Below are 19,751 nucleotides of genomic sequence, written 5' to 3' on the forward strand. Positions count from 1 at the left end.
TAATTTTGAGAGTCTTTTGCTTCTTTTGAAAGCTGTAATTTTTTACTGTATAACTTTTATGCTGATTACCTCAAGTTTTTATGGTTTTTCTTTTAATCCCAGGATGTTGCTCTCTTGGAAAAATTGATTAAAGATGATATAGAACGAGGAAAACTGCCCCTGTTGCTCGTCGCAAATGCTGGTATGTGATATGAACCTGAATCTTACATTTTGAACATACAAGAGAGGCTAAGTACTTAGCGTGAAAGAGACCAACTGTTTGTGTGCCACATGTTTAAGATAGTTTATATCAGTGGTTTGTGGTAAGAATTGTAATAATAAAGGTGGCTCATTTGATTCCCTTCAATTGTTGGTTTGTTTCAGGAGTGATTTTGTTTGTGTGTACTTTTTCATTTAGGTTGTCAGTGCTTCTCTGCTCCTTCGTGTGTTTCCTTTTTTTTTTTTTTTGTGGCAGAGAGAGAATCAGAGAGAGGGACAGATAGGGACAGACAGACAGGAACGGAGAGAGATGAGAAGCATCAATTCTTCGTTGCGGTTCCTTAGTTGATCATTGATTGATTTCTCATATGTGCCTTGACCGGGGAGCTACAGCGGACCGAGTAATCCCTTCCTCTAGCCAGCGACCTTGGGCTCAAGCTGGTGAGCCTTGCTCAAACCAGATGATCCCGCGCTCAAGCTGGCAACCTTGGGGTCTCGAACCTGGATCCTCCACATCCCAGTCCGACGCTCTGTCCACTGTGCCACCGCCTGGACAGGCCATGTGTTTCCTTTCTCTCTAAATTGAATTTTAAAATGTCATACTTAAATGTGCACTTTGTAGACAGCATGCCAATTCCCACTTTCTGCTCTGCTTACCATATTGTGTTTATCATTGTACTTGAAGTTTTAGACAGTGCAATAGGCAGAAAAATAATTGAATAACATACAGATTGAAGAGTAAACTATCTATTTGCAAATGGCATGGTTGTACAGATAGAAATCCTAAGGAAGCCAAAGGAAGGCCATTGGAACTAGTAAGCAAATCTATTAAGGTTGCAGGATTTCTGTGTACTGGCAATGAACAATTGAAATTAAATTTAAAATGTTATTCATAATAGCACCAAAAAAAATGAAAATTGTGGCCCTGGCCAGTTGGCTCAGTGGTAGAGTGTCAGCCTGGCGTGCAGGAGTCCTGGGTTCGATTCCCGGCCAGGGCACACAGGAGAAGCGCCCATCTGCTTCTCCACCCCTCCCCCTCTCCTTCCTCTCTGTCTCTCTCTTCCCCTCCCGCAGCCAAGGCTCCATTGGAGCAAAGTTGGCCCGGGCGCTGGTGGTGGCTCTATGGCCTCTGCCTCAGGTGCTAGAATGGCTCTCGTTGCAGCAGAGCAACGCCCCAGATGGGCAGAGCATCGCCTCCTGGTGGGCATGCCGGATGGATCCCGGTCGGGAGTCTGTCTGACTGCCTCCCCATTTCCAACTTCAGAAAAAAAAAAAAAAAAGAAAGAAAATTGTTTGGGTAAATTTAAGAAATGGTACCCTAGCCAGTTGGCTCAGTGATTGAGCATCAGCCCAGCATATGGAAGTTCTGGGTTTGATTCCCAGTCAGGGCACAAAGGAGAAGCAACCATCTACTTCTCCATCCCTCCCCCCTCTTGCTTTTCTCTCTCTCTTCCCCTCCTGCAGCTGTCCCTCGATCGGAGTGAGTTAGTCCTAGCTGGTGAGGATCACTCCATGGCCTCCGCCTCAGGTGCTAAGAAGAGCTCGGTTGCTAAGCAATGGAGCAATGCCCCAGATGGGCAGAGCGTCGCCCCCTACTGGGCTTGCCAGGTGGATTCCGGTCAGAGCGCATGTGGGGGTCTGTCTTTGCCTCCCCTCCTCTCACCGTAAAAAAGAAAGTAAGAAAAAGAAATATATGTAAGATCTCTACACTGAAAACTACATAATGTTGCTGAGAGAAACTTAAGAAGACCAACTAACTGGAATAATATGCCTTGTATATGATTGGAAGATGAATATTATTAGTCATTGCTCCCCAAATTAATCTATAAATTCAACTCAATCCGTATCAAAATCTCAGCAGATTTTGTAGAAATTAATAAATCTTATTGAAATTGGTAAGTTGATTTTAAACTTTATATGACAATTCAAAGGATGTAAGAATAGCCAAATTAAATTTGAAAAGAACAAAATTAAGCCTGACCAGGCGGTGGCGCAGTAGATAGAGTGTTGGCCTAGATTGCTGAGGACCCAGGTTTGAAACCCTAAAGTCACTGGCTTAAGCACAGGATCATAGACATGACTCCATAGTTGCTGGCTTGAGCCCCAAGGTCGCTGACTTGAGTCTAAGGTTGCTGGTTTGAGCAAGGGGTCACTCACTCTCCTGGAACCTCCTGGTCAAGGAACATATAAGAAAGCAATTTATGAACAACTAAGGTGCCTCCATAAAAGAATTGATGCGTCTCATCTCTCTCCTTTCCTGTCTGCCTGTCACCCCCACTCTCAAAAAAAAAAAAAAAAAAAAAAAGAACAGAATCGGAAAATTTACCCTATCTGACTTTTAGAGTTACTATAAAGCTACAAATAATCATGAGTGAGATTAAAGAGAATAGAGAGTTCAGAAATAGACTCACATGTATGATCACTTGTTATGTTTTACAAAGATACCAAGGTAATTCAAGGGAAAAAGGATAGTATTTTCCACTCATGGTTGTGAAACAATTGGATATCCATGTGGGAAAATATTGAACCTTAACCCTTACCTCTGTATACAAAAATTAATTATAAATCGTTCATAGGCCTAAACATATGAGCCACAACATTAAAACTTCTTGAATAGCCTGACCAGGCGGTGGCTCAGTGGATAGAGCATTGGACTGGGATGTGGAAGGACCCAGGTTCAAGACCCAAGGTCGTCAGCTTGAGCGTGGGCTCAACTGGTTTGAGCAGAAGCTCACCAGCTTGGATCCAAGGTCATTGGCTCAAGCAAGGGGTCACTCGGTCTGCTGAAGGCCCGCGGTCAAGGCACATATGAGAAAGCAATCAATGAACAACTAAAGTGTCGCAACACGCAACGAAAAACTAATGATTGATGCTTCTCATCTCTCCATTCCTGTCTGTCTGTTCCTGTCTATCCCTCTCTCTGACTCTCTCTGTCTCTGTAAAAAAAAAAACAAAAAAACACTTCTTGAATAAATTATAGACCATCTTTGTGACCTTGAATTAGGCAAAGATTTCTTAGGATACAGAAGGCATGAACCATAAGTTGCACTATATCACAAATTAAAAGCTTTTTGGCCCTGGCCGGTTGGCTCGGTGGTAGAGCGTCGGCCTGGCGTGCGGAGGTCCCGGGTTCGATTCCCGGCCAGGGCAAACAGGAGAGGCGCCCATCTGCTCTCCTTCCTCTCTGTCTCTCTCTTCCTCTCCCGCAGCCGAGGCTTCATTGGAGCAAAAGATGGCCCGGGTGCTGGGGATGGCTCCTTGGCCTCTGCCCCAGGCGTTAGAGTGGCTCTGGTTGCGACAGAGCGACGCCCCGGGTGGATCCCGGTTGGGCGCATGCGAGAGTCTATCTGACTGCCTCCCGGTTTCCAGCTTCAGAAAAATACAAAAAAAAAAAAAAAAAAAGCTTTTGCTGGTCAAAAGACCTTGTTAAGAAAATGAAAAGGCAAGGTACAGACTGGGAGAAAATATTTGCAAAACATTTTTCTGGCAGGGACTTTATCAAATATATAAAGTTTAACCATTTAGTATTAAGGAGACAGTTTTTAAAATGAGCAAGAGATTTAAATAGACACTTCACCAAAGAAAATATATGAATGTTTAAGCACTTAAAAAGATGCTTAACATCATTTGTCATTAGAGAAATTCAAATTAAAACCACAGTGAGCTACTATTACATATCTGCTAGAATGGAGAAAATAAAAAATACAATACCAAACTCAGGTGAGAATACAGAGCAACTAGAACTCTCATATACTGCTGGTATGGAGCAGATGATGCTACAGCTCCTCTGGAAAACAGTTTGGCATTTCCTTAAACGGTTAAACATGGAAGTAGCATATGGCCCTTTCATCCCACTTGTAGGTATTTATCAAAGAGAAAAGAACACATGTATCCACACAGAGAAATGTATGCAATACTCATAACTAGAAACCCAGATGTTACTGTATACAAAGCAACAGGAATGAATTTCAAAAGCGTGCTAACTGCAAAAAGCCAGACACAGAAGACGTTATATAGCTTATGATTTATGTGAAATTCTAAAAAAAGAAGTACAGTGTCAGAAAATAGAACAGGATTGTATGGAGCTAGTGGGGAGTGGAGAATAGAATGAATTTCAAGGGTTGGAAGGAACTTTTGGGGTGATGGGAATATTTTCTACCTTGATTGTGTTGGTGGTTACACACTGGATACATTTGGCAAAACTTATTGAATCATACCCTTAATGAATGGATTTTATTGCGTGTAAATTATACTTCAATAAATAAAGCTAATTGCAATTGCCCCTTGGTTATGGGGGATTGGTTCCAGTCCCCTCCCCACCCCTCTTGGATACCAGAATCCACAGATGTTCATGTCCCTATATAAATAGTGTAATATTTGCATATAACCTATTTTTACATGTAAGTTACAGCAGGATATGCCTCCATATCACTTTCATTTGTGTGGATTCAGCATAGTGCTCAGTGCATAGCAGATTCAAATTTTGCTTTTTGCAACTTTCTGGGATTTTTTTTTCAAATATTTTAAATCTATGATCGGTTGAATCCACAGGTGCAGATACAGAGGGCCAACTGTATTTTAAAAATAATAATAAACAGAATACATATCCACCTTATCGTTAGCAGGAAAACCACCACTTTCTGCTTGATTTAGCATATTGTACACTTAAAAAGAAACAAACTCACCCATATTCAATCATTTCATAGATAGGATAGGCTATATATATATATATATATATATATATATATATATATATATATATATTTACAAGTGACTTACCAGTATGACTACACTGCTGTTGCCAAAGTCATTGCAGGGGTTAGCGCACAATGCCAAAAAACTTGAAAAGAATCTGAGTGTGGTCAAGTCACTAAAATATAGCAAGCACTGTGCTTTATGTTTTGATGAGTCATATGACACAATCCATGCATTGGCCTTTGGTCTTGTTTCAACTAAAATGTGTCAGGTAGGATTTTCTTAAAATTTATACACCAGTCTCTCCTTATACACCAGGAGAGACTGGTGTATAAGGAAAACAATTTTTAGCCCTTTTCCTGGTATAAACTCTACAAAAGAAACGTGTATCAGTTGTGTTTGTTGAAGCAGTTGGTGAGGGTTTAAAATCTTATTAGGTGGGTCGGATTCTGCTAACTGGAAATTTAGGATAGTTGGGAGACCATGTGACTCCATGTTTGATTTATTCTCTGAGAAGAGGTAACTGCCCAGCAAAAGCTGTAGTGAAAACAACCAAGGGGATGGGCTAAAGTGTTTAACATGTTCAAACTGACTTAAGAATACATGCCCTGTGTTAAAACAAAGTACCTCCAAATTGGGTTAAAACTTCTCAGTTTCATCTATGTTTTGTTTGTTTGTTCGCTTTTAATAAAAGGACACACCCAAATAAAAATAACCCAGAAAGTAACAGAGTAGAAAAGGCTATCTTGGGCAAAGGCTAACAATAAAAGTATTTAAGCAGTGTTAGTATGAGATAAAATAGACTTCATATTAATTATAATTCATATAACCGAAGAGATAACAGCATGAATGCTTATGAGTGTAATTTTGAAATATATATAGGAAAACTAAAGGAAAAATTGATAGAATACAAGTATAAATTGACAAATCTACAGTCTTAGTGGAATGCTTGACTATATAGTATTTCTCATGAAACAACATATCAAGTAGATAGAAAATAAGTATATCAAGGATTTAAATAACACAATTTACAAGCTTTTTTATAGATATAAATAATGAGGAATACAAGTACACACTTTTCAAAACTTGAATCATCAATTTGCAAAAGTTGATTTTAAGCCAGTCCACCAAGAAAATCTTAACAAAATCGAAATATAATGTTACTGCTGTCACAGGGAGATAATGTATATAAAAATGTTAATCATGCTTTAAAGACTCAGAAAAATAATTTTTACCTTTTTGTGTGTTTGTGTGTTTTATCCTAGGAACTGCAGCAGTAGGGCACACAGATAAGATTGGGCGTTTGAAAGAGCTCTGTGAGCAGTATGGCATCTGGCTTCATGTGGAGGGGTGAGTGGAGGGTGGGGTTGCTCTATGGGTGGCCGGTACACAGTGCTCATAACGAATGGACCTCCAGGCTCATTGTCATGACATCACTAAGGGCTCTTTGGGTTGCAGATAATGAAATACTTGGCTTAAGTGAGAAAATATTTTATTAGTTCACATAGTTAAGAAAAATAGTGTTAGGATTGGCTGTAGGCACATCAATCAGGACTCACTGTGTTGTTGACCCCTTTCCCCCCTGACCAATTACTTGGTTTAATATCCTCTGTGTTGGCTCCATTTATAGATAGACTTTCCTGTTATGGTCCAAAGTAGGTTTGTGTTCAGTGGGTCAGAGATCCCAGCAAAAGTCTCGTACCAGGCCCTGGCCGGTTGGCTCAGCAGTAGAGCGTCGGCCTGGCGTGCGGGGGACCCGGGTTCGATTCCCGGCCAGGGCACATAGGAGAAGCGCTCATTTGCTTCTCCACCTCCCCCCCTCTTTCCTCTCTGTCTCTCTCTTCCTCTCCCACAGCTAAGGCTCCATTGGAGCAAAGATGGCCCGGGCGCTAGGGATGGCTCCTTGGCCTCTGCCCCAGGCGCTAGAGTGGCTCTGGTCGCAACAGAGCGAAGCCCCGGAGGGGCAGAGCATCGCCCCCTGGTGGGCGTGCCGGGTGGATCCCAGTCGGGCGCATGCGGGAGTCTGTCTGACTGTCTCTCCCCGTTTCTAGCTTCAGAAAAATACACACACAAAAAAAAGTCTCGTACCAGTCACTGTGGCCAGGGAAATGTAGGTTATTTGCCCACCTCTGTAGCAAGTGGTGGTGTCTCCTCCACCCAAAACTGGTCTGCTAGAGGAAATTGGGGTGGTTTCCCAGAAGTCATACCAGTGCTGCTAAGAGGAGGGGGAGAAGATGCAGGGAAACCAGACTAGTCCATATCCAGGACATCGTGTAAGCTAGGTTTCTTTTCTTTTTGATCTCTCTGGGAAAGAATGATGATTAATAATAACTGTGCTTTTATAATGAGACCCATTACACTATATAAGTTGGGGACATGCCCTGAAATATTTTTTGGTTAAAATGCATTTTCTAGGCCCTGACTGGTTGACTTAGCAATAGAACATCGGCCTGGCGTGTGGAAGTCCAGGTTTGATTCCTGGTCAGGGCACACAGGAGGAGCTACTATCTGCTTCTCCCCCCAATCTTTTTTCCTCCCACAGCCATGGCTCAAATGGTTTGAGCAAAGTTGGCCCTGAGTGCTGAGGATGGCACCATGGCTTTGGCCTCAGGTGCTAAAATAGCTTGGTTGCTGAGCAACGGAGCTATAGCCCAGCTGGGGTTTGCCAGGTGGATCCTAGTCAGTCAGAGCGCATGCAGGAGTCTATCTGTGCCTCCTACCTCTCCCTTAATAAAATAATAATAATAATAATACGTTTTCTAGGTTTTCCTGACTTTGTATGTACCACATTTTCTATTGCTATTATAAAAGTTATTAACACAGCTGGAAGACAGCACAGCAGTACATTATTAGTTCTTAATATTGGTATTTTTCCTTCCAGTGTGAATCTGGCAACATTGGCTCTCGGATATGTCTCTTCGTCAGTGTTGGTATGTCATTGATTTACTAATTACTGTTTAAGAAGGAATTTTTATGAATGGAGGAGGGTGTTGAGTATCATATATTCTAATAGTCTAATAAAAAGCTGTTCTCTCTTTGGTAGGCTGCAACCAAATGTGATAGCATGACATTGACGCCAGGCCCGTGGCTGGGTTTGCCAGCTGTGCCTGCGGTCACCCTTTATAAACACGACGATCCTGCCTTGGTAAGCTTACTCTCACTAGCAGGGAGTGGGGAGGGGCTCTTGGGGCAAACAGAAAAACAAAGGAAAAAGTGAAAAATTTCCCAAATGTAACTTCTATGAGTTTTTATTTTTAAGAAACTGGTTTTTTGGGGGTTTTTTTTAAGACACTGTTTTTAACAGAGATAAAACTGTACCACATGTTTTTTTTCTATTTATTCTTCCCATACTTCCCTGTATGTATGAAGAACATTTTATGATATGTTACGACTGCACAATATACTTTCTATTACTCCAGTACCGTTATTTACTTAATCGTTTACTTTTTTATTTTAATAATTTTTCTATTTGTGAAATTTTAGAATGTTTCCAGACTTTTGTTACTGAAATAGTAGTGAGCATCTTTCTGTGTTTCAAATTATTTCCTTAGATTAGGATCCCAGAAGTGGCATTCCTGCCAGGAGTCAAGTACTTGGTCCTCATTGTTCAGAAGGTTGTAACAAAGTATAGCAGTGGTTCTTGATAGTGGGCCAGTTAGTGATAGACTCACGCAAAACAAGCTTCAAGTGATTCTTGCTACAATAGTTGATGTCTTACCCAACTGGCAATGACCAAGAATTTGAGGACAATCAAAACAACCTTAGAAGGTTGCCTCTTGAATGGCTAAGAGCTCTGGCTCTGGGATGTGACCCATCTAGACTCTCACCCTGGCTTTGCCACATCTCAGACATGAAACCTTGGGCAAAGCAAGATTTCTTTCTTTTGTTTTCTTTTTTTTTTTTTTTTACACAGGGACAGAGAGAGAGTCAGAGAGAGGGATAGGTAGGGACAGACAGACAGGAATGGAGAGAGATGAGAAGCATCAATCATCAGTTTTTCATTGTGACACCTTAATTGTTCATTGATTGCTTTCTCATATGTGCCTTGACCGCGGACCTTCAGCAAAGGGAGTAACCCCTTGCTCGAGCCAGCGACCTTGGGTCCAAGGGCTGGTGAGCTTTTGCTCAAACCAATTGAGCCTGTGCTCAAGCTGGCGACCTCGGGGCTCGAACCTGGTTCCTTCCGCATCCCAGTTTGACGCTCTATCCATTGCGCCACCGCCTGGTCAGGCACAAAGCAAGATTTCTGAGTGAAGGTGCCTAGAACACTTACTTTATGGAGTTATTGGTGGATTAAATAAATAATGCAAGCCAAGTGCCTGGCATAGCCTCTGACACATACTGAGTTTCTGGTAAATGGTAACAAGTTAACTCTGCTGTGAGATTTAATTGGCTTTGGTTAATAAACTCATATTGGCTTTTTTAGACTTTAGTTGCTGGTCTTACATCAAATAAGCCAGCGGACAAACTCCGGGCCCTGCCACTGTGGTTGTCTTTACAATACTTGGGACTCGATGGGATTGTGGAGAGGATTAAGCATGCCTGCCAACTGGTGAGTTTAAATCTGAAGTTTGAATGAGTCACAAATACTCAATGGCAAAAGCCGAGTCAGAAAAATACTTCATTAATTTTACCCTCCATCTAATACCTTCTTGTCTGGATTTCCTGTTTCATAAACAAGCAGCTTAATACCTCTGCATATATAAGTTTCTTGTTCAGAGTTCTGGGAGAGACTGCTAGGTTGTCCCAGCATTTGTGTCCAAAAGAAATCAGATTAAAATGAATGTCATTGTCAGCACAGGATGAGAAAAGAAGTCACCAGATGGCAGCCAAGGAATGGCAAAGGATGCAGAAGGGGCCATAAATGTTCCACTTGACTGACTGACTCTTGAGGGTAAAGGAATATGGTGACTAGGAGTTAATTATGGATGGCATTTACATTTTTAACATCAGCTGGCTTTCATTTTCTAATTGCAAGGCTTTGGGGGACAATTTTAATTCTCTTTTTTGAAGTGTTCTAATTTTGAAAAATATATAACTATGCTGTAGTTTAGAAAGTAAAACAATATATTTATGCAGTTTGAGAGCTGAGTCCTACTTAAGTCTAAAAGCATGACATCACCTCTCTGCATCTTCATTTTCTTACCTGTAAATGGGGATAATAATATAACAAAAGATTTTTATGAAAGCTTAATGAGTTGATGCATGTAAAGCTCTTACAGTAGGGCCTAATCATATAGTAAGTTATGCAAATAGGTTTAAAAGTAAATTTTTGGTGCCGACCAGCCGGATAACTCAGTTGGTCCTGCCTGACCAGGTGGTGGCGCAGTGGATAGAGCATCGGATTGGGATGCGGAAGGACCCAGGTTCGAGACCCCAAGGTCACCAGCTTGAGCACGGGCTCATCTGGTTTGAGCAAAAAGCTTACCAGCTTGGACCCAAAGTCGCTGGCTCGAGCAAGGGGTTACTCGGGCTTCTGAAGGCCCACGGTCAAGGCACATATGAGAAAGCAATCAATGAGCAACTGAGATGTCCCAACGAAAAACTGATGATTGATGCTTCTCATCTCTCTGCGTTCCTGTCTATCTGTCCCTATCTATCCCTCTCTCTGACTCTCTCTCTCTGTTCCTGTAAAAAAAATTAAAAAAATTTTAAAAAAGCATTGTCCTGATACACCAGGGTTGCAGGTTCGATCCCTGGTCAGGACACATCCAAGAATCAACCAATGAATGCATAACTAAATGGAACAACAAATCATTTCTCTTCTTGTCTCTCCCTCTCTCTCTCCTTCTCTCCTTCACCCTGTCTCTCTCTCCCCACTTCTTCTCTCCTCTCTTTCACTCTTCCACTCCCTTCCTCTCTCTCTCAAATCAAATAAATAAATAAAAGTAAAACAAGGCCTGTTTAAAAAAAATAAAAGTAAGTCTGTTTTAATTATATATTTGGAATTGGCACTTCCTGAACTGTCATTTTTATATTTAAGAAAAATTTGGCCTAGCGTGCGGAGGACCCGGGTTCGATTCCCGGCCAGGGCACACAGGAGAAGCGCCCATTTGCTTCTCCACCCCTCCGCCGCGCTTTCCCTCTCTGTCTCTCTCTTCCCCTCCCGCAGCCGAGGCTCCATTGGAGCAAAGATGGCCCGGGCGCTGGGGATGGCTCTGTGGCCTCTGCCCCAGGCGCTAGAGTGGCTCTGGTCGCAACATGGCGACGCCCAGGATGGGCAGAGCATCGCCCCCTGGTGGGCAGAGCGTCGCCCCTGGTGGGCGTGCCGGGTGGATCCCGGTCGGGCGCATGCGGGAGTCTGTCTGACTGTCTCTCCCTGTTTCCAGCTTCAGAAAAAATGAAAAAAAAAAAAAAAAAAAAAAAAGAAAAATTTGTATTTTCATATTACTGTGGCAGTAGTCTTCTGGTTCATAATGTCCAGATGGTCCATTCTAATGCCCTCAAGGTCCATCTGTGTTATTGCAAGTGGCAAGATTTTATTCTTCTTTATGGCTGAGTAATATTCCATTATAGTCCACATATATCTCACATTTTTTTTATTCATGCATCCATTACTAGACACTTAGGTTGTTTTCATATCCTGGCTATTATATAAATGTGAGGGTACGTATATCTTTTTGAATTGGTGTTTTGTTTTCTTCAGATAAACACCCACAAGTGGAATTGCTGGATTATGTGGTAGTTTTGTTTTCAATTATTCTAAGAACCTCCATACAGTTTTCTACAGTGGCTGCAACATTTACATTCCTACCAACAGTGCACAAAGGTCCCCCTTTCTCCACATGCTTGCCAACACTTGTTATTTCTTGTCCTCCTTTCTTTCTTTCTTTTTTTTTTTGAGAGAGAGACAGTGATTTGTTATTCCACTTACTTATTCACTCACTGGTTGATTCTTGTATGTGCCCTGACCGGAGATCGAACCTGCAACCTTGTTGTACTAGGGATGATGCTCTAACCAACTGAGCTAGCTACTGGGCCAGGGCTCTATTTTTTTTTTTTTTTTTTTAATTAAGACAGAGTTAGAGAGAGGGATAGATAGGGACAGACAGACAGGAACGGAGAGAGATGAGAAGCATCAACCATCAGTTTTTCATTGCGACACCTTAGTTATTCATTGATTGCTTTCTCATATGTGCCTTGACCACGGGCCTTCAGCAGACCAAGTAACTCCTTGCTCAAGCCAGCGACCTTGGGTAAGCCCACGCTCAAGGTGGCGACCTCAGGGTCTCGAACCTGGGTCCTCCACATCCCAGTCCGATGCTCTAACCACTGCGCTGCTGCCTGGTCAGGCCTCTATTTCTTGTCTTTGATAACAGCCATTCTAACAGGTGTGAAGTGATATCTCATTGTGGTTTTGTTTTGAATTTCTTTAATGATTAGAGATGTTGAACATCCTTTCGTGTATCTGTTGGCCATCTCTTTGTCTTCTTTGGAAAAAGTCTGTATAGTCTAATGTCCATTTTGTAAATCAGATTTTTTTTTTTTTGCTATTAAGGTGTATGAGTTCTTTATATACTTTAGATAGTAATCCCTCATCAGATAAATGATTTGCATATATTTTGTCCCTTTCAGTAGGTTGCCTTTTCATTTTGTTGATGGTTTCCTTTGCTGTGCAGAAGCTTTTTAGTTTGATGTCCCACTTGTTTATTTTCTATTTTGTTGCCTGCACTAAGTAGTTTATGAATGAACGAATGATTTAGTTGCTAGTCATCAGAAAAAGCTCCTCCAGAACCATTAAATATAACTTGGAACTGAAAGAATAGGGAGTATTTAAAGATGTTGAAGTACAAAAAATTGGCCCTGGTTGGTTGGCTCAGTGGTTGAGCATCAGTCCAGCACATGGACATCTCGAGTTATCAGCCCAGTGTATGGACGTCTCGAGTTCAATTCCTAGTCAGGGCACACAGGAGAAATGACCATCTGCTTCTCTCTCCCTCCCACTCCCCTTTCTGTCCCTCTCCCCTCCCCCAGCTAGTGGCTCATTGGTTCAAGCATGGCCCCAGGCAGGCACTTAGAATAGCTTGGTTGGTCTAAGCTTGTCAGCCTCAGGCACTAAAAATAGCTAAATTTATTCAAGCATAGGCCCCAGACAGAGATTGCCAGGTGGATCCCAGTTGGGGCACATGCAGGAGTCTATCTCACTATCTTCCTTTCTCTTACTTTAAAAAAAAAAAGGCAAAAATTCACAGCTGAACTTAGAAATCACCAAGATTCAGATGCAGATGGCTTTATCTGCCTGAGATCCTTGTTTGCAGACCTATGAAACCTCATGAAAATTGCTTCCTAATACGTTCTGTCAATCTAATAAAATTATAGAAGCTGCTTTTTTTGTTATTTGCAGAGTCAACGATTGCAAGAAAGTTTGAAGAAAGTGAACCACATCAAACTCTTGGTATAGTATATAATTTGATCTATTTTAGAAGTAAATAGTTTTTAACTTAGAATGATTTTCTCCAGATTTGATGCATTTCAATGGAATTATAGCAGCTCAGTAAAACCACGTCTTTTCTTAAATTTAAAAAACATTTTTAAAAAATACTGTTTACATTCAGTATTGTTTTGTGTTAGTTTTGGGTGTATAACATGTTGGTTAGACAGTCATATACTTTACAAAGTGTTCCCTCTGATATTTCTCATACCCAACTGGCAACATACATATTACAATATTATTGATTATATTTACAATATTATTGATTATATTTCCTATGCTATACTTTAAAAACCACATTCTTTGGAAAAGACTCCTGCATGTACCAGTGACCTAATTCTGCAGTTGGCCTAAAGCCTAGAAATTACACCATATACTATTTGAATCCCTACAGTACTTTTTATAGAATCTAATGGTACTTTTATTTTGTTAAAATTTAGAATTGCAGAAAATTAAATTAAACCATTGACTTTACCTGCCCAGATTGTAGAACAGCCATCTTTCTGAAATAAGGAATCATTTTCTCTCCCAGAATGCTTTGGCCTTCTGTTTCTAAAACCTGACCCCAGCATTTTCATTTGCGCAAAGGGGAATAAGGAAGAACAAAGTGCCCTGCTTTCATCTTCCCCTAGTGTTTTCCTAAAGGGTACCGGAAGCTATCATAGACTGCTCCTTAGAAGACAACCTAGACAAGGAAATGAGGATTTAGTGAGGCTGATAACCAAGTTATCAGTTCAGGCTTGAATGTTTTCATGTTTTGCTTTATTGTATTTTAGAATTTCAGAAAATATATAGGTCAGATTCTAATTTACACTGGGTATTTCTTTTACAAGTTTGCAGGATATGGTTGTTTAAGACTACTATTTGAATTTATTTGGGGGTCAAGTTAGTGTAGCTCATTTCCATTTCCATGCATGGTTTGGTTTAAGTGCCTGAGAAGGGGGCTGCTTGGCATTGCCATCTGAGCTTGAAGCTACTCAGTTGACCTTAGTTGACCCAAATTTTAGCTTAGAAGAGGAATGTAGCCCATTGTAGAAGCAGAGATGAGTTTATGTCAGGAGACTTGGGCTTTAATTTCAGCCATACCACGGGGACCTGTGACATTGAGTCATTCATTCTCTGAACCACCTAAGCCTGTGAGCTCAGCTGTCAGGGAAGGTATGTTGGATGGACTTCTTCGATTGCAAACAGAAAACCCAAGTTATGGGTTAGAATGAGCAAGCTGGTAGGAAACAAGACAGTGCTGGGCCTGTGTACTTCCTGTCCCTCCCTTCTGAGCCCGCTCAGGCTGCCCTCATGTCCTCGCTGCTTTCCCCTCATCCTCCTCTAAACAGGGAGGAGCTAATGATGCTAGTTAATCACTAGTTGGTTTGGAGCATCTTGATACAGCCACATATGGCCCAGGCGTGCACCCTCACCATCCCTCTTTCCAGTGTCTGCTCTTCGCAGTAGGGATTACAACACTCGGCAAACACCATGAGGCACTGTGGCGTGTCAGTAATCATCCTCACCATCACAGCTGCTGTTGTGAAGTGCTTGCTGTGCACAAGGCTCAGTGCCCAAGTACCTTAATGCATTATTTCATTTAGCCCTCACAAGTCTTCTCTGTACATGCTGTTCGCTCCACCTGGGAACGCAGTTCTCTCTCATTCTTGTCATGACTGGTTTCTTAGCCTTCAGATCTTATTTCAGATGTCAACTCTTCGGAGAGGCCTTTCCTGACCACTCTTAATCTAAAACAGCCCCCACCACCATCCATCATAGCCTCTGAGTTTCCTTCATCGCGCTTATCATTACCTATATCAGGGGTCCCCAAACTTTTTACACAGGGGGCCAGTTCACTGTCCCTCAGACCATTGGAGGGCCGGACTATAAAAAAAAAAACTATGAACAAATCCCTATGCACACTGCACATATCTTAGTTTAAAGTAAAAAAACAAAACGGGAACAAATAAAATATTTAAAATAAAGAACAAGTAAATTTAAATTAACAAACTGACCAGTATTTCAATGGGAACTATGTTCCTCTGACCACCAATGAAAGAGGTGCCCCTTCCGGAAGTGCAGTGGGGGCCGGATAAATGGCCTTAGGGGGCCGCATGCGGCCCGGCCTGTGGGCCGTAGTTTGAGGACCCCTGGCCTATATGATAAATTTGTTCATTGTGTTTCCCTCTACAAGCGTCATACAGGCAGGGACTTTGTCTTTTTGTTTTATGGTTTTATGTCCTGTCCCAAATATAGTACTTGGCCTGGAGTAAGATGCTCACATATGAATAAGTTTAATTTTTGATTTTGGATACCATGGTTATTTCTTTTTTATAGGTGAGGAAACTTAAGGCACCGACAGGTTAAGTGAGTTGCTTAGGCCACACAGCTAGGAGGTGGTAGAGCTGGGATTCAAACTCCAAAACCGTGTTATTTACCAGTGTACTATTCTCAGGTCAGTTTAGAGGAGAAATTAGTTTGTCCTGCCTCACTGGCTTGTTGTGAAGGGCATGTATGGGAAAACTAAAGATTATAAGGCATCATAAAATGTAAGTAATTTTCAAATGCCCTTCTGCTTCTTGCTGCAGTATTTTTATTGTTCTTTCAAGGATGAGTCATTGAATTCTCACAATAAGTCATAGTGCTAGAGTGTTTTTATTTCCATTTCTGCTAGTTAGGTGTCCAGGATCCCATAACTAATATATGGTAAAGCCAGGAATTGAACCCACATTACCTAAGAATAGCTGTACCCTTCTCCAAGCTCTCATGGGCCTTCTTCCTTCCCATCTAGACTGCCCTTCCAGAGCATCTCACAGGTTGGAAACAGACCCAGACCCCCAGTTCACCATCCCCAGCACAGGGGGAGGCCTTTGCGAACTGTTTTATTAATGTACCAGTTTGGGTTTTCTCTGTCCTTTATTGTTATAATAAGGCTGTTATTTTACTGGACTCTCATCCAGCACATTCTAAAGCCAGCATGTTAGGGGATAATCTAATGTTGTCACCTTACACCTGAAAATCTAAAATGCCTCTATGGAGAGTTTTACCTGGTCTTGTGTTTACATTTCTGCTGGCTTTTAAGATTTTGTTTGGTTTTAGTGTTCATCAAGTGAGGATTTATTTTTATTATTATTTTTATTATTATTATTGGGACTGTGCCATATTTAAACTTAGGATTCACTCTTCTTAGATAAATTATTTAGAATTCGTTTTTTTCAAACATGACTTTTTTTCCAGCTTCACCTTCTGGAACTTCAGGTGGCTGCGTATTGAACCTGGTGGTTCTGTCTTCCGTCAGTCCCTTTGGTACTCTCCATCTATCTGCTGCCTGCTGTGCATTTGTTCAGATCCTGCCTTGACTTTAGTAATTTGCTTCTGAGTTGCAGCTAATCTATTTATTGCATTGACTGCATTTCTGCTTTAGGTACTAACTTCTTTTTCATTTCAGGATTTTTTTTTGTTCCTTTCAAATTATTCTCTCATTTTAAATGATCTTTTTTAAAATGTTTTCTAGTCTTTTATTATTATTGTTATTATTATTATGAATTTAGAGAGAGAGAGAAACATTGGTTTGTTGTTCACATATTTATGCATACATTGGTTAATTCTTGTATGTACCCTGACCAGGGCTCAAACCCGCAACCTTGATGTATTAGGACAATGCTCTCTGTTTCTCTTTTAAACATAGTTATTATAATCTATTTCAGATGTTGTTTTACTATTTCAATTCTTCGGGGCACACGTTGCCCTCTCAATTGTGTGCTTTCTCCCTATGTGTGTTATATTTTCTATTATAAGCTAGTTTTTTTTCATTGTGTGCCTGGTCTGGGTCCATTTATTTATGTTGGTTTCAGAGCTTTAGGAATCCTACCCTACATAGGACATCAAGCCTAGGTGCAGTGCACACCTGATGTTTTTATTTCTCATGCAAGATTGTTTTTTCTTCCTGTAGAGAGCTTCAGTCAGAGTTAAGCTTTCTTGCTGATCAGTGGGTGGTTTTTTTTTCCATCTTTTTATAAGGACTGTTCTTCAAGGGTCCTGGCTTTCTACACAGTCACTCCTATCTCTCATATGGGCCTAAAGACCCAAGACTCGAGAGACATTAAAGCCATATTCTAGGCCCATACATGCTCCCCTCTCCCCGGCCCCTGCCGCTCAGCTTGCAATAATAGCCTTTCTGTATTCTTTCTGGAGTCATCTTTTTTCGTGAGCCTAGAAATGCTTTAACCATTTTTTTGGTTGCCTGTTATATTTAACCCAGCATTTCAGGTATTTAGAATTGATGGCATGATTATTAGCTTAGTCTACCATGTTGCTAAAACCAGAATTCTATGTATTGATAAATAGTCATCCCTCAGTACCTTCTGCAGATAAAGAATCTGCAATGCTCAAGTATCTCATAAAAAAATGGTGTAGTGTTTGCATATTGCCTATGTACATTCTCCAGTTACACTTTAAATCATCTCTAGGTTACATACAATACTAATACTACAATGTAAATGTTATGTAAATCAGTTTTATACTGTATTGTTTAGGGAATAATGACAAGAAAACTCTACATATTCATTACAGATACAGCTATCATAGGCCAAACTATGTAGTACATGTCAGAGACAACATGACGAGTTTTTTTCAAAAATATTTTTGATCCCCTGTTAGTTGACTTCTTGGATATGGAACTCATGGATATAGAGGGCCTACTGTATAACCCTGTACAGTGTTTCTTATGCACACTAACATTTGAGACCATTGAGCTCAAAGAAATAAGAAACAAAAGACTCTGTATTCAAGTTTTGGCACTGAAATCATTCTGCCTTATCCTGAGGAGGGGAAATGGGTATAGATCTTGTCACTCTTGTTCCTATTTCCTTATTGGGCTTATCCATTCTATTTAAATGTTAATCCCCTCTAACTTTTAACATATTAATGGATTTATTTTTATAAAAGTAAAAGGAATAATGTGAAGACACAGGAATTGGCTCAATAAATAATTGGCAGATTAGAATATACTTCGTGCTTGATCTGAATCACATCCATGGGTCTTTTGAAAAGTTAGTTGTCAACAGACAACTTACTGTTGCTTTTCCAAGTTAGCATTTCCTTTTGTGGCCCTGTGAGTAAGAAGACATCACACACAGAGCCTTGGAAAATAGGTTTTATCACTGGAATGGTAGTACTGGAACTGTTGAATGCCTAGAGATCTTTTCTTCCCATATTTTTCTCTCCCTCATCCCCCCATATGCCACAGTCTGTCAAGGGCATTGTTGCTCACTTTCTGCCCTGACTTCACAGTGAAGCTGATGGCCGACCATATATTTAAATGTTTAGTGGAGAGTATGAACTTGGCACTGGCTTATCTTAATGCACTGAATGTTTTCATCTGTTATGAAACCCATTAATGAAGTTGGTTGTCCTGAATATAAATAAGTACCACTTCAGTGATTTAGAAAATAAATACATAGGCCCTGGCCAGTGGCTTAGTGGATAGAGCATCGGCCCAGTGTATGGACGTCCCAGGTTCAATTCCCAGTCAGGGCACACAGGAGAAGCAACCATCTGCTTCTCTTCCCCTCCCTCTCCTCCTCCCCTCTCCCCCTCCTGCAGCCAGAAGCTCAGTTTGTTCAAGTGTGGCCACGGGCACTGAGTTTAGCTGCAGATAAGATCATGTCAGCCTTGGGTACTAAAAATAGCTTGGTACTCGAGCATCATCCCTAGACAGGGTTGCTGGGTCCATCCTGAGTCCGCCTCACTATCTCCCCTCCTCTCACCTAAAAAAAAAAAAAAAAGAAAAAATACATAGATTCAGTTCTAGACTGGTTATCTACATTGCCAGCATCCGGTTTGGGGAGTTTTACAAGGTGGAATTTTCTATGAGTATAGGAAGTTCCAGTCAATTCTGATCAAGTTAGCATCATTTTTAGATTCTTGGAAGCTTTGGCTTTGTCAACACTGATTATAGTTCCACTTTTTTCTTGCCTTTTTTGATCTTTGTATTAGACTTATGTTTATTTATTATTATTAAAATTTCTTTCTACTTTAATTTCAGAGTACCAGTGTCATATATTGTAATTCAGCAGTGTATTCTCAGAACTAGCTTATAATTATTTCTTAGAATGTTACTAAATCCTTGTTTTTTTGTTTCTCTAACTGAAACTAATTTATGAACTTATAAGTTTATTAAGAAAATATAACATCTGTAGCCTTTTTCCAAACTGTTTCATTTTATAGGTGTTTGAAATTTAATATTACTGGGTAATATCAGATTCCATTTTTCAGGTGGAAGATGAGCTCAGTTCTCCAGTGGTAGTGTTCAGATTTTTCCAGGAATTACCAGGCTCAGGTAGGTGATTTGAAAAAGAGATTTATTTTTGTGTTTGTGGTTACGGGCTTTGAATTTTAAACTATTTCAAGTGAAATACATAGTCCAAATTATTTTGATTGC

At 40.7% G+C, this 19,751-nt stretch overlaps 1 protein-coding gene across 1 annotated transcript in view; it reads left to right on the forward strand.

Moving 5' to 3' along the window:
- Positions 1–19,751, forward strand: part of PDXDC1 (pyridoxal dependent decarboxylase domain containing 1) — a 57,225-nt gene that overhangs the window by 25,610 nt on the left and 11,864 nt on the right. Inside the window, exons 8-14 of the mRNA XM_066382572.1 lie at positions 103–181; positions 6,159–6,243; positions 7,775–7,823; positions 7,937–8,038; positions 9,320–9,445; positions 13,238–13,288; positions 19,586–19,649. Of these exons, the coding sequence (XP_066238669.1) occupies positions 103–181; positions 6,159–6,243; positions 7,775–7,823; positions 7,937–8,038; positions 9,320–9,445; positions 13,238–13,288; positions 19,586–19,649 (556 nt within the window). The remainder of the gene's footprint in view (positions 1–102; positions 182–6,158; positions 6,244–7,774; positions 7,824–7,936; positions 8,039–9,319; positions 9,446–13,237; positions 13,289–19,585; positions 19,650–19,751) is intronic.

The sequence above is a fragment of the Saccopteryx leptura genome, chromosome 4, assembly GCF_036850995.1.
Source record: "Saccopteryx leptura isolate mSacLep1 chromosome 4, mSacLep1_pri_phased_curated, whole genome shotgun sequence".
In the NCBI taxonomy this organism is placed as follows: domain Eukaryota; kingdom Metazoa; phylum Chordata; class Mammalia; order Chiroptera; family Emballonuridae; genus Saccopteryx; species Saccopteryx leptura.